The following is a 16,097-nucleotide window of genomic DNA, read 5'->3' on the forward strand; positions in this document are numbered from 1 at the left end:
CTTTTACAGCTAACCGCTGTTTGACTTGTTTTACTAGGTATGTGTTTTCTAATCAGATATTAAACATAATTTTGCCCCGTTCTTTAGTGGGTTTATTGGAATTTTTTTTTTTCCTTATTATAATATTGTTCCTTGTTCTTTCACTTTCTTACACGCGGTGTTTCCTCCCTGTAATCACTGCCGGTTCACTGGTTGTTTGCTTGCTTGTCAGCTTGCATGTTCTCGAACTGATTATTATCGGTCTCGTTAGTGGCAGTCTTGCCGTAAACCCTAGTTTCTTACCCACACCTGCAATCGCGTGGCTGATCACCTTGCGTTGGTGTTGTGCGTATCGGAGCTCCCCCTTTGCTGGCGTCGTTCCAGCTGTGTTTGTAGTGCCGCTTCTTGCGTTGCGCTGTTTTCATTAGGGTTTGTTAGTGTTGCCTGGTGTTCGTGGGCTCACTGTTTAAAAATTTTGGGAGAACTATTATAGTGAAATAAAAACTATTACACCGTATTAAAAGCATTATATTGTTAGAACTATTATAGTGAAATAAAAACTATTACACCGTATTAAAAGCATTATATTGTTAGAACTATTATAGTGAAGTAATCACTATTACATGTATTAAAAGCATTATATTGTTATAGTAATACATTAATACATTCTTATAGTGAGATAATAATTTTAATTCTTGCATTATGGCAGAAGGGTTTGATGATGACTTTGACCCCATGGCAGATATAAATCCACTAAACTCACGAAGTAGATTAAATGTTCAAGATAAATCAAGTACACATAAGCAGGATACAAGAGCTGAAATGAAAAAGGAGATGCTCGAGTTCTGGAAAACTCTTCCCGAGGATTTAAAATTAGAGGTGATGAACCATGAACTAGGGTCGGATGCACCAAATCTAAGCGCAGCATCTGCATTTAGAACACCAAGAATGCAATCCCTTTCGCCAACATCGAGCAATCCGTTTATAACCCGCAGTAGAGCAAGTATTTCTTCTGTTCCTCCTACGGCCAGTACACAGTTGCCAACCAGTGCACTTCCTACACAGCCGCCTTCAGTACTCGCTACACAACCATCTCCAGTACTCGCTACACAACCATCTTCAGTACTCGCTACACAGCCATCTTCAGTACTCGCTACACAACCACCTTCAGTATTCGCTACACAGCCACCTTCAGTACTCGCTACACAGCCACCTTCAGTAGCCCCTGTACAGCCACCTTTGGCACCAATAGTACTCCCTAATTTCCATGATATGGACAATTTTTCCAATGGTCCAGGAGAAAGTTGGGATAGTTTTATTGAAAGGTGGGAAATAAAAATTAGACCATATCGCTTCTCGAGCGAGCAACTGGCACTTACTCTGCCAGATAGATTTACTGGTGCGGCTTATGCTAAATATAAACGGGTTGTTAGGACCAACCCTTCACTCATGATTGACTACGTACAGCTTAGAGCTGAATTAAACAAACTTTTCACTGTCCATACTAATCTTCAGGGGCGTGGTTTATATTCTATCCAACAAGGTCGCCGAACGGTCGGTGAATATTATGCCGAACTCTCCTCGCTTGCTGATACAGCGTACGGCAACGTACCAGAAGCATATCGTGACACTTTCGTTGTAGACATTTTTATTCAAGGACTTCGAGAGTCCATTAAGAAAGGACTTATGTTTAAAGGTAAAATGACCCTTTCTCAAGCGCTGCATGAAGCTGAAGTTGTCGAGCTTGCAGAATTACAAAATAAAACCCCAGCTAAAGTAATGTCTGTAAACGAAGTTAACCCAGTCGAACCTCTTCTCGCTCCCTTATGTAATCAAATCAAGGATTTGAAGCTCTTGGTGGAAAAACAGGCAGGTAACCCAGTAGCTCAACGTAATCACCAGCCTCAACCACCATATCAGTCTAGTTATGGTAGTAATCACCGTAGACCACAGGATAATAATAAACCTCGACAGTTCTCAAACAACTTTCAACCACGACCACGTACCCAAAGTTACAACTCGCAGAGTCAATCGCAATCTTTCAGAAATATATCTAATCGTGGTCGCTCGCAAAGACCTTCTTATGGTCGTCCACAACAACCGCAATCGGCGGATAGACTTAGATCTAAAAACAATCAATCTAACAATGGCTGCTGGACATGTGGTTCACGGAATCATTGGTCGAGAGAGTGTCCTAAGAAAAATGTAAACGCTGTCACTGCTACTGCTGACGGACTTGAACCACAACAGTATGCAGAGTTTCTCCTTACTCAACCTCAAGAAATGGATGATTTAAAAGTCAACGCTGTTGAGGTCGTTTCAAATCCACCTTTGAGGAAACCACCCTCACGTGGTACTGGTTCGAAACTATCACCTAAGAATAGTTTCATGCTCACCCTTCTTACAGTCTGTGCTCTGTTTTCTGGTACTGAATCTGCACGGATCATCCTTCCGGATAACCCGATGATTTGCGGTTCTACTCCAAAAGCTGCTCACATTTACAACATAACTCATGAATACCCTTGCACATCCAATGCAACGAGCAATAATCATACAGTCCCTCAAAACATGAACATACAAGTATATCAAAAGAACATAGTAGAGTGGCAATCAAAAGCCTACCAGTGTGCAAAGTTTAAGGACAAAATAACTACCCAAATTTCTTTCTTTACAGATATAAAATCCCTTACTGCTACAACTGAACGCATACCTGTAAGCAGAGAGGAATGTGAAAGGATGATAACACACAAAACTTGTTCTGCTGGTTCTTTAATTGGTTCTAATGGTGTATTTGTTACTCAAAATTCTGCCAATGCATCCTACCAATACTGTTGTAAGGAACATACTTTTGAAGCTGATCAATGTAGTGTCATTGTAACTTCTGTTTTTAAGAAACACAATGTAGAAGTCTTTGAGTCACCCGCAGGTGATGTTTCGCATTGTCGTTATGAACATGGTAGCTGTTTACTCTCAGATCAATCAATACTTGTATGGGAAACTAATAGGGAAAGTTATTGTGAATACGAAAAATGGTACACGATGAAAGGGAAATTGTATGAAGACCACTTTGTCAGTAATGATCGCAACTTGGCTCTAACTTTCCATATGTACGGGTATCTGTCATTCACTAACTGTAAGGGAAACAAAACTAGTCTCTCTGATCAAGGAGTCATGATATCTTTTCTTGATCCTGTTAATTTTACTACGTTAGCTCAGAAAATTAAAGTTGATTACACTGCTTGGGGTGATGATGTAGTACTTTTGAATGCTATGTTGCAAGGATTAGCAGGAGAAATGCATAATAACCTGATAGAGCAGTTCTGGGACAGTTACTATTATACATGCCACCTTCTTTCACAAACTTTAAAGATAATAACTTTGCTTATGGAGAAACACCCTACAGTCAGTGCTAGGTACATGCTACAAAACCCATACATAATAGCTTCAAGTGGGCCTGGTATTCTAGAAATTTATCCTTGTACCGAGTTACCTCCTGATCTTTACCGCATTCTTCCAATGTCGGAAAACAATTGTACGCAATTCATTCCCATCGAAGTAAGCATGGGCGGTTCAAAGAGAATTGGATATCTAGATCCTATAGAAAACGTTGTCCACAAAGATACCCACACTGTTGACTGTTCCTACATAGATAGAGTGATCCTTAGACTAAATGGTAGTACGTTACGTTATTCACAAACTGGTGATCTTTCTGCTTTGATTAATGTTTCTAGACTTCGTCTCCCTGACATTCAATTAGGCATACAGCCTATTAAAATCCATGAAACTGTTTATAGCACTGCTCATCGTTTAAACTGGCATGAATTAAGTAACCACCAAAGTCTAAATACCTTGTTAGCAACTTTAGACCGCCAAAGACAAGTTCTGGAAGCTATGGGTGTACAAAGTTCACCACATCATACTTTAGAACATAATGTTATCGAGTCAAAGGAATCCCTGCTTGGTAATTCCTTATTTGCTTTTCTGTTTGGTGGACACGTTGCTTCCGGTTATGAATTATGGTCTTTCTTCTGTAATATCATTGTTTCGATTGTGGCCATAGGTTTCATATTGTACACACTGAGAAAGCATTGTTGTCCGAACTTTCGAGTCAATATACCTCGTCTTGTTAATGGACAGCTTGTAGCTAATGTAGACGTTGAGCATAATGATGCAGATTGTTCCACTGATTCTGAGGATGAAGTCGCAGAGACGGCTGTCTCTCATTTAACCCCTCAACAAATAGTGCCAATGGAACCCAATTGTCCGGCCCCTACTGGTCAATCTTACCTTCCCCCTTTAACATCAACATCTGAGACATGTCATCTCAGGACTCTTCCAACTACTTCAACGGCTACGTACATCCGTCCTCCTGCGTACCAACCTATCTACCCCAACCTTGCCGAAGCTGAATTGGAACAATGTGATGAGCAGACCAATGATGCTCCTTGGCACCCATTCAATTGGCCTTCTTTCTACAAGAAGAAGGACCCAAAATTTATATATACTTCCTAAGTCTTGTTATATGTTCTTCCTGTCGACTGCGGACAGTCGATTATATCGTCCAGTCGATGTCAGTAATTTACTCACACATATATGTATATCATAGAGATGCTTACATTCGTTCATAACCAAAAATACCTAAATAAAATAAAAAAAATTTTTTTTCTTATTTAGCGTTGTAAACTTTTTATTAACATTGAACTATTACGTTCAAATATTCTCTTTATGGCTTACGTGCTTACGTTGTAAACTTTTTATTAACATTGAACTATTACGTTCAAATATTCTCTTTATGGCTTATGTGCTGATCTGCATGTTCCTATTATCTAATCCATGGGTATTAACTGTATACCTACAAACTGAATGAGACACCGCTATAATCTCCTTGTCATGCTGCGAGTGTACTCGCATTGTGATGTCTCCTATACGTAACATTTGCGGTGTTCACAAGTATTTACAGGTATACTACCGTATGACATAATAATCAATGTGTGTGTCCCGTATATCACATACGAACCTAAGAGCATACTTAATCATCTGCTACTTCCTATCAGCAGGTATAGTTAGGCCAAAGAGAGAAGCCGGAGATAGAGAACTCTAGTCATTGGTATATATACTTCTATCTCACGACTGGAGTTGCCCTTTTAAACCTAAAGACAATAGGTGGTATAATTTTTCTTTAACCACCCATTGGTAAGTTTTCATTTTTCATCTATAGACATTATCCATTGTCTTAAAATAACTTTTGTGGTCTATTAACACCTAACCATATTTCCATCATGGGTCACCACTTGAATAAAGAGAGATGCTATTTTTCCTCCCACTGTTCTGTGTATCTTCACAGAGGACTGTGAATTCTTAATATCTGGGAGAATGTTATATCTCGTTTTGTCAGTTTCTGCTTACCGAAAAGGAGTTATCTCCTCATTGCTGGGAAATTCGACCTTTGCATTATCTAAGTCGGAACTGCGTAGGAAATTGCATTATGGTTTGGATCCGCCATCTTGTAATCCACGTTGGCATTCGCTATAGTGTATTTGGCACGATTAGTACGACCAATAACATTGCGTAGCTGGCCTACGTCACATTGGTATAGCGTGAGTTATTTCTCTTAATAGGGGCAGTGCTGATAACCTCCCCCTGTCACAGTCCTTGCACTCGTTGGTCTTCAGATACAACATCTAACCGGGAGATTCGAACTATCCTTCTTTCCTTTTGGGATGGACTCTCGACCGGTGAAGGCCGCTTCCACGAGACGGTGATCGTCCTGCATCTTTACTATCAAAATCCGTGCCTGGTCACGGCAGGCTGTGGACATCCAAGAAGGAGTGACCAGTCTGCAGTGGGCGATCACTGATAAAACGGTAAATTACAGTTATAACATATTTTCATAATTAAAGCCATTCTTATATTGAATCGCGCGTCCCACAATGTAATAGCTATAAGGTTCACACCGTAATATTATTAAGCTCTGCTTAATAATATTATGTAACAATAATAATAACAGCCAACGGCTATCTTTCTCTCGCATGCTCAGCGAGCTGTTAAATATTGTGATATGTAGAGAATTTTAAATACCGATTAATTTCAGTTACGGATAACTAATTTATAACGAATTCTTTCATATCAATATCACACATTCATAAGCTATTATCACTTAAATCTTGAAAACAGTTTCTGTTTTGGCAGCATACCTATGTGTTGTTTTCATCGAAATACTTCATGCGCTAAGTCTTTCAATATGCATTTATGCATATGTAATACAAATTTTAATATAATGGAACAGTTGTTATTTGCCTGAATATATCATTTGCTGGGTTTATGCATTTGTAATACAACAGTTTGTATGAGTAACATGGTCAACGAAAATCTATTATACATCTACTTATCATTTGATATGTCTCACTCCATATGTTATAAATAGGTTGTTTTCTATCAAGGCACTCTAAACGTTGTGTAGGGGTAGCTTTCATTAACACCCAGCTGGAAAATAACTATTCAACATGTACATTTCTGTCATTTTTCACCGTTTGTTTACGAACGGAACTAGCATTCGATTAGCTCTCCAATATGGCGCACGCGTTATGTATTATTATCAACGTGAAAGTCACGTGATGGCCATTTCAGGTGTTTTAAGTTCATTGGAACTCTGTTTAAACAGCGAAATTTATAAAATTGTAGTTGTCTGCTCTTTTCAAGTATTAACGTTTCAAACGCCGCATCTGTTTCCGCTTGACAGATTTTATAACGCCCGTATCTGTTACTAAGCGCCATCGAAACATAGTTTGCCGGAAATTGCGAATGCGCAGTACAATGCGCGCGCAAAAGGGAGCGGCACACCGGTAACTTCCTCGTTCACAGACAGCGTATTCATCGTAATTATATCTCAGTTTGGAGAATTTTATAGTGAGTATCATGTTTCATTGTGTGCTAGGCTGATGAATTTAATTGTATGCAGTTAACGGAGCTTGTTTACTCAGTAAAACGTGTTTTAAGCTCAATTTGTCTCACATTCTCATGTTTAATCTGTGCTAATGCAGGCCAATCACTTACGATAACTTCTGCTCACTGACAATGTTGGCATACGACCGTGCTCGATTCAAACTGCACTATCAATAATATATGATCTATTGGAGACTTTTTATTTGATATATCAAGAGCATTTAAACTGCTAATTAATTATTATTAGGTAGAACTGATTGTATCTGAACCAAGACCAGCTTTAGTGTGCTCTGCTTCAAGTTATCCTAAGTTGATCGATCGCTTAACGTAATAGGTGATACGTGCGATGAGTTGCGTTAGAGCATAGATATGTGGTTAATATCTGGGTAGACTCTTGTTGATCTCAAGATGTTCACGAGGTGTGATTACAAGTGTAGTGAGATCTTATAGCAGTAATCTTTGTTATTACTCTTTATTACATCACTCTATGCAATGATATACAGCCCAAAGGGGGGGGCTGTATATCATTGCTCTATGGTAGGAGATGAGACAGACTTTTATGCAATTCTATATGTAAGAATATCAAGTTTAAACCATGGTATAATTACATTTTTATCAGTCAACTATGGGATACCATAAACCTATGCTAAGTACAATTATCTTCAGCGGTAGAACTTGGTTTCACTGATAAACCACTGTCTCTGCTTTAGGGATATATAACAGTAATATGTAGGAGAATATGACCAAGGAGGTTGAAGTTTTAAATCAACCTCATTTTAGAGCCAGTGAGGAGTTGGCATTTTTGAAGACTTTGCCTTTTTAAGCCATTTACTTTGTTTTGTCATGTGGTGAACCAATCATCGATCTCTTAGCTACATAATGACAAGTCATCGCTTGGATCTTTTTCTTTACATGATTTAATATTAATAATAATAATTTTGCATGTAAGAATCTTATTTTTAAATGTAAATTTTATGACTTCAGTTATTTAGGCGCTTTAGAAATGCCTCATCCAATGAATTGTATATAATAAGTCATACTAAATAAGGTTCCTGACATTTAAGCATTAGCTAGTCTACAGCATTCATACCGTTATCATCTTTTAATGTATTGGTTACTGTGTAATTCTGTAGGTTCAATAGACATTTGTGAACTTTATTATATATTTTTGTAATTTCATTTTAGCAATGGCTTCTGCTTCTCGCGATATTGAGTGTGAATTTTGTGGTTTGAGAAATGAAAAAATAGTTGATCCTAAACAACTACCCTGCGGCCACATACACTGTATGCCATGCCTTACATCACACTATGAAAAGAACAAGATTTGCTGGTGCGGGCTTCAAAGCTGCGGGTAAGTAATATTCAACGTTACTGCGATGCTAACATTGTACATATGTAATACATTTGTGAACAAGCTATTAAGAATGATTTATCGATTGGGCCCTTCTATTGTTCTAGAAGGCCATTCTTATTAAAGCTGTCTCTCAGATATTTTAATGTTAAGTGACGAGTATATTAGTTCCATGAGTATATTAGTTCTATGCGATCGGTCACACACCTTTATAATTGACCATTGAGAAATGATGTTTGTACATTAATTGAAATTTTTTGTGTACATTTAATTCACTGGAAAGAGTGATCATCATCGGACAGGGTACAATATCCATTGGGTCTCTTGTCTCTAATTGCCTATTATTTCAACTATCCAACCAGCAAAGTCTTTAATGGTTTACTTGCAACACAATTGACATTACAGTTATTTGGTATCAAAAGGCTCGCCATGTTTTACTCTGCTGTGTTGTAGGTGCAAAATATGTGGAAATGTGATTACAAGCTCTCAAAGGCTAAAAAACGACCAGTTAATCGCAGTCATCACAAAAAGCCGTAGTTTGAAATCTCTTTATTTGGCTGACATACTCTAACATTTCGGTTATTGTTTTTACATGTGATGTTATCACATGAAATAAAAGGCTAGATATAAATGTCTCGCAGCACTGGTTTATGACAAATACTTTGGGTTCTCGTGGAAAGCCTGTATCAAATATAAATGCTCAGTACTTCATAGCATCGTTTCATCCTGGTCTAATCAACTAGTCATAATCTGATCATGTGACCCGTACTTTCTGCTAAATCGTGCAAACAGTCTCTGCAGCATTTTTTGATTATCGACAGTGACCAGCCGACTCCTCATGTTCATCAGAGAATGATATGCACTTCTTCGAGCTAAGGTTAAAAAATTAAACGATTTTTTATGGAAGGTTTTAAAGATATCAGGGCTCAAGTGACAGCTTTACAATAATAAAATAAATAATTTGACGAATAAGGTTGCATGAAAGTGTAAACAGAAGCAATCTTGTTCAACTACGTCCCATTTGAGCCGTTTAAGAAGGTGATTTAAATCTTTGACGCTTTCTTGATGGCTGCAATTGACTGTTTGTTTTTGAGCTTTTAGGAGCTGGTAATCACATTCCCACATATCTGCACCTACAATGCAGCATAGTAAAACATGGTGAATCTGTTGACATCAAATAACTGTAATGTGAATTTTGTATCAGGTCAACCTTTGATAATTGTGCCTATCTAATAATAAAGATTTCTCTGTGACAACAAGTTAACCGATAGATGAACAATAGCCAATAAAACTTTGAATAATTGAGAATATTTCATAATTTAACTAATCTAAATTGAAAAGAAATGAGCTGCCCTGTATTATTTTATTACATTAGCATATTTATGACAGCACTTACTTCATATCTAAATATAGAATAGCGTGTAATCTAATATGTTTATAAAGTTTTATTTACATATTATTAGATTGCGCTATGTATAAACTATGATTTTTAGGAAGGTGTATAAGATGTCACCCGAATCATTGGCCGACTATGATGTTGATGCTGCAAGGCTCTGCGACACTTGTACCAAGAGAGGACAACATAAACGTCAAGCTACATCATATTGCACAGATTGCTCTAGGAAATTCTGCAAAGAGCACCTTGAGGTATGTCTGACATATATTTGATTGGGGTGTTGGTGCCATTCATAGCTTCAGAGTTCATCTGGTCTTGCGTAGGTTTATTTCACATGGCAGCACAGTTACTGCTGTTTACCTCCGTTATTCATCAAATATAAATATAATAGTCAGTTGTTTACTTGTCTCAACCAGCTGCAGTGCCTCTCTCTTTAAATATTTACTTACCAAATTAGTAACATTTTTGTAATAAGGGTGTAATAAGGGTATGAGGCCTTTTAGCGCTGATCATTCAGTACTAGAACTTGCGAACTCAGTCTAAACAGTTTACGCTTAGTTACGCCGTTGAATCCATCAGGTGATAATGCTTCTCATTTATTACTGGAACTCAGGCCAAACTGTTTACACTAAGTTATATCATTTAATTACACAGGGAAACAATCGGAGGCGATTCATACCTGTAGACCTTTACGCTAAGTGTAAATAAGGGGGTTTAGGCTACTATGAGTATTGCCTTTTCTTATTTCCTTATCCTCCTTGTAAATCACAGTGACTCATGTTGTCTGAAATAGTTCTGATTAGTAGAAGAGCAAATGATTCACTAGTCAGTGCATGTCACAGCATTCCATGTAACTGCAAGTATAATATGCAGTCAGTACTGTGAATGGTCAAGGTTATCTACCTATGTTAAGAGCAATCATATTCTATATGATCTTCACTCTCTGTAGCAGTTTGGACACGCTATTACTCACAATCCTATTACTCACAATCCTATAACTTACAATCATATTACGTGCAATGTGGCTTTATGTGAAACAAAACTGCCCATTATCGTGCTGCAATGGATTGTTGTACATTGTTGCTGTCAAGAGTTTTAAGGGTAATAGTAGCACCATGACTTCTAAGGATGCAGCAACATGCGTGCTGTTATGTACTTTACACCAATTCTACTCAACTAGTTTATTACATCATGGTATTCCCAACTAATTTCCTTCCAGGGGTAGAATATCTTATAATACTTTTAATAAGAAAGGCTTGTCATCATATTTGAATTGTTGTACTGCCAGGTCAACCACTGGGGCGGAGATTCCGCTGTAAACGTAATTAGCTTTGTTTCGAAATAATACTGTAGCTACACTTTGCTTTTTTTAGCACCACGACAATGCCCTGGATGGTCATCACACAATATCCATGACCCAGTATTTGTCAAAAGTGAGCCAGCATCTGCCAGATATCTGTACGAAGCATGAGAATCAGCCGCTAGTGTCGGGATGTAAGGTCTGCCATACCATCAGTTGTATTAAATGTGTAGCGGATTCAACCAAGTGTGAGACAGGTAAGTTTATTGAGTAAACACGGTACTTATTGTGGATAGCAGATTGACATTTACATACATCAGGTGGTAAATGCTAAGTAGTAAATGCTGGTGTCTACATAGAGTGTTTGATATTTACACACTGTTCGGTCATGGTTAACAGGCTGATCATTGAAAATATATTTTCTGTGAAAACATGAACTGCTCTAAGATAATAAAGAAATTAAAACCATGAACAAAATTATTTTATTAGTAAAGTCATTACCTGTACCTAAATGTACAATTCAGAATGCAAGTGTTAGAATACAACTGTCAAGGTGTATATGATCTGATGCAACTCCTTACTTCTCCATACTAAAAATACCAGCCACCACTACTAGTTACAAATAAATGTATTTAATCAATACACCAGATTAGAATAGGATTAGTACAATATAGCACAACTGTCTTGTCTGTCTGCTCCTCTGGTAGTGTGTTTAGTAAATGTCCGGTAGGACCTTACATATTCTTACGTACGCCCTCTAGTTCAGGTTGGTCATGTTTTCTCCAGCCAGCCTTTGGCCAGTTGGTCTGACTAATTTGAGTGGAGGACTGACGTCCCTTACAAAGGAAAGTTGATGGTGCTTGTGTCTGACACTAGTACTAACATTTAGTAATTACTCCTACTTTTCCTTCAGTTTATGTCTCCCTTCTACTCAGTCTGATTGTATTTAGTGTAGCCATTTTTACATATTGTACATAATATTATAGAGTTTAAATTAGTCCTATAAAGATAAAGCTATTAAAAACAAAGTTGTTTAGATTTTCTTCTGCCTCTGAACAATATCAAATTACTTGATTCATTTTTTGAGAATATCTTTGTACCATAAAATTTCCATCTGAATGCCATGGCACTCTATTTTTTCAATCATTTCCTTATAGCGGCGATCAAATAGAGGGGCCTTCATATAGAGGGGGCCTTCATATTGACGCTGGCTTGTATTTTTAATTAGCTTGTCTGAATTTTGAAAGTTTAAACCTTTCTATGGGTGAATCAAATCTTGCCTATATTTTGCAATCTTCTTCGAGCATTAACCCTTCCTTTGTGATGTTAACCCTTCCTTTGTGATGTTAACCATTCCTTTGTGATGTTAACCCTTCCTTTGTGATGTTAACCCTTCCTTTGTGACGTTAACCCTTCTTTTGTGATGTTAACCCTTCCTTTGTGATGTTAACCCTTCATTTGTGATGTTAACCCTTCCTTTGTTATGTTAACCCTTCCCTTGTGATGTTAACCCTTCCTTTGTGATGGTAACCCTTCCTTTGTGATGTTAACCCTTCTTTTGTGATGTTAACCCTTCCTTTGTGATGTTAACCCTTCCTTTGTGACGTTAACCCTTCTTTTGTGATGTTAACCCTTCCTTTGTGATGTTAACCCTTCATTTGTGATGTTAACCCTTCCTTGGTTATGTTAACCCTTCCCTTGTGATGTTAACCCTTCCTTTGTGATGGTAACCCTTCCTTTGTGATGTTAACCCTTCCTTTGTGATGTTAACCTTTCTTTTGTGATATCAACCATTCCTTTGTGATGTTAACCCTTCCTTTGTGATGTTAACACTTCCTTTGTGATGTTAACCCTTCTTTTGTGATGTTAACCCTTCATTTGTGATGTTAACCCTTCATTTGTGATGTTAACCCTTCATTTGTGAAGTTAACCCTTCCTTTGTGATGTTAACCCTGCCTTTGTGATGTTAACCCTTTGTGATGTTAACCCTTCCTTTGTGATGTTAACCCTTCCTTTGTGATGTTAACCCTTCCTTTGTGATGTCAACCCTTCCTTTGTGATGTAAACCCTTCCTTTTTGATGTTACCCCTTTGTAATATTAACCCTTCCTTTGTGATGTTAACCCTTCATTTGTGATGTTAACCCTTCTGTTGTGATGTTTACCCTTTCGGATGATATAAATTTGCTAACTTACTTCTAACTTGTCATAATCTATATTTAAATATACAGTGAAACTCGGATAACTCAACCTTCAAGGGACCGAGCAAAAGTGTTCGAATTATCAGTGTTCAAGTTATCAGAGCACTGTCACAAGTCCATGTATTCACTTATTTATTAGTAGATACATGAACATATACAAACTATAATATAAATCAAAAGCACAAATGGCTTGTTTCAAATTAAATGCTTCTAATGTAAAGTTTAAAACGTTTTTATCAAAAAGTATAGAGATTTTTCTATCACTTGCGATTGGTTTGTTGTTTGAGGTGATGTTATTGCCAGGACGTTTTTTAGATTGACATTGGCAAAACTTGATCGTTGCTGAAATGCTCAAAGAAAAGACATCTTTTTCTTTTGAGCGTTTTACCCACGATCAATTTTGCCGATATTTCTTGAAGTTTATGGAAAGATTACCTTACTTTACCTGGGATTCGTTAAGAGCAACACTCCGAGGCAGTTCAATTAAAAGTTTTACGAGGTTTAACAGTACATTGTATATCACTCACACTTTTTGAATGGATACTTATTGAATGTACACACGTATTCTGTGTTTAGGTCAAACGATGAATAGTTTTTTTAGCTAAGAAAACGTATACGTTTAATAAAAACAAATTTTAAGACGTTTTAAACATTCAACATTCCGACTTTGATTCAACACGGAATCAACTTCGGAAAAATATTCGTCACGGGCTAGCCGGGTCACGCACTCAAGGATTTTCGCCACGCACATACAAAAAAACATGCGATTTTTGTTTTGTATGTGCGTGGCGAAAATCCTTGCGCCCGTGGCCGGGCCAGTCCGCGCTATTCATCGTATAGCAGTATAAATCAAATTTCACTAAACCTTTAGAACAGTCGTTGACAAAAATATTTTGCCGATGGAGGTAATAACGACGCTTATGAATTACGAAAAGTTGAGGTTTACCTCTATGGCTTGGAATAAAGTGATTTTCTAAAGCGATAGCAACCGTTTCGGTAGCCGTTGGGCAAAAAACAGTTCGTTATAACAGTGTTGAATTCGAGTTATATAGAGCCATTTATCATTGCGTGGGAACGGACCAAGCAAATCCAGTCGAGTTAACCATGTGTTCGCTATATCCGAGGGCGAGTTATCCATGTTTCACTGTACATTGGGAATCTGAGGGAATATATCTACCAGTTGATATCTACTGCTTACAATTAACATGCTATGATTTGATAGCCTTTGCTTTGCTGTGCAATTCGCTGAAGCTTTCAATTTATTTATTTCTCAATTTGAAGACTTTTTTTGTTTAACAACTGTAGTTAACAGTGTTGCATAGAAGATCATTGTATTCATTGATTTGTTTGCTACAGTTTACAATAAAAACTAGCTTCTAATGTGCAGTAGAAGAGGAGTTATGAGTGTCGACCGATTGTAAGCCGAGTTAAGATAACCGTAAGGATACTATCACATAATATGTTATAAATCTGCAAGTTCATAAATTATATATATAAAGTCTATCACTTGCTACAAACACATTCAAGAACAAGTGACATAAACTAGCCATACTTTTAATACCTGTAGGAATAAAAATGAGCATTTTTGAAACCAATAATCGCATCATTTGCCTGGCTAGCTGCATTTTGATTGTTAATTTCAATAGAACAAACTTTTTTTTGTTGCCCAATACTTTCCACAATGTCTTCTAATCTCCACCCTTCTTCTACACTGCTAAACTAGTAAAATGTAAACAGTTTTTTCACATAAATGGACGTACTAAGACTGCATTGAACAAACAACTCCTATCAGCCTGGTTATCAGCCTCATGCTGTTACTAAGTATTTCTATGGTGTTGCTTTTAAATTTTCACTGAAAAAGCTGAAAAGCTTTGAAGTTGGAGAATGGAATTTGATACAAATAGAAACAGTGTAAAAATTGATCAAAATTAATTGTTATTGATGTAATTAAGTTATTATTTGCATGAATTTGTAGACACATTTCTACTGATCACTTGCTACTAGTGTTTCATGTATTTATTCCATTCCAACAATCAAGGTAATCTTGCACAGGTGTACCACATGACTTCCAATTGCTGGAAGATCTGGCAGCCTACCTGCTGAACACCGTAATAACAGAAGAGAGTACAACCAAGGATGAGGAATATGAAAAACTCTTCAAGGACGTATCTAAATTACAGTCAGACTTTGATGATGAAACACAAGCCATGCTTCTACTTATCCACGAGACTAGAGATAGTCAGGTTTGCAATTATTGTTCATGTTGAAATACCCTGGCTGCCTTCTTTATATTGTTATTCCCAACTAGTTGCTGTGTCGTAATAGCATTTGATGTGATATGAGAAAGAGGCTAAAATTTCATGAAAATTATGAAAAGAGGCTACATAATCTTACTCCAGCTATTGTTTTTCCTAACTTTATATCCAAAAAATTGGAGAAAGAGAAGAAGAGGGTGTACAACTCCTGAATGTTTGCTTATCTATGATTTCTATTTCCTCTACGATTTCCTGTTACAGCTAAATGAGATTAAACTTAAATATGACACACTGGAGAAACATGTGCTGGAAAACCGACAGCAGTCACAGACTAAAATTGCTGACTTCATAGAAGATGTGCTGCTCAAGCAGTGGAATAGCCTGAGGACCAATAAGGAGTTGCTAGAAACTGGGACTAAGAGCCATCCCCCGGTAAGCTATTGGCCAGGATTGCTACTCGGAGTTCAATAATGTTCAGGATTTCATCGACATGCTGGTATTGTAAATATATTGTAAATATATGGGTATGCCTGTGTGTGTACAAATGCTTGTGTAGTGTGTATATTCTGGTTCACTAGTGTGCACTAGTGCTTGTGGTGTGTAATGTGTATACATTTTGGTATAACTGTGTACTAGCGCTTGTGCACTGTGTATGTTTTGGTATACTTGTATGTA

At 37.3% G+C, this 16,097-nt stretch overlaps 1 protein-coding gene across 1 annotated transcript; it reads left to right on the plus strand.

Moving 5' to 3' along the window:
• The first annotated feature begins 8,108 nt into the window (after positions 1 to 8,108).
• Positions 8,109 to 15,893, plus strand: LOC137397212 (transcription intermediary factor 1-beta-like). Its single transcript, XM_068083500.1, has 5 exons — positions 8,109 to 8,272; positions 9,766 to 9,919; positions 11,042 to 11,225; positions 15,220 to 15,410; positions 15,684 to 15,893. The coding sequence occupies exons 1-5, from the start codon at positions 8,109 to 8,111 to the stop codon at positions 15,891 to 15,893; spliced, it is 903 nt and encodes a 300-aa protein (XP_067939601.1).
• Positions 15,894 to 16,097: the final 204 nt, after the last annotated feature.

The sequence above is a fragment of the Watersipora subatra genome, chromosome 5 (genome assembly GCF_963576615.1).
Source record: "Watersipora subatra chromosome 5, tzWatSuba1.1, whole genome shotgun sequence".
Classification (NCBI taxonomy): Eukaryota; Metazoa; Bryozoa; class Gymnolaemata; order Cheilostomatida; family Watersiporidae; genus Watersipora; species Watersipora subatra.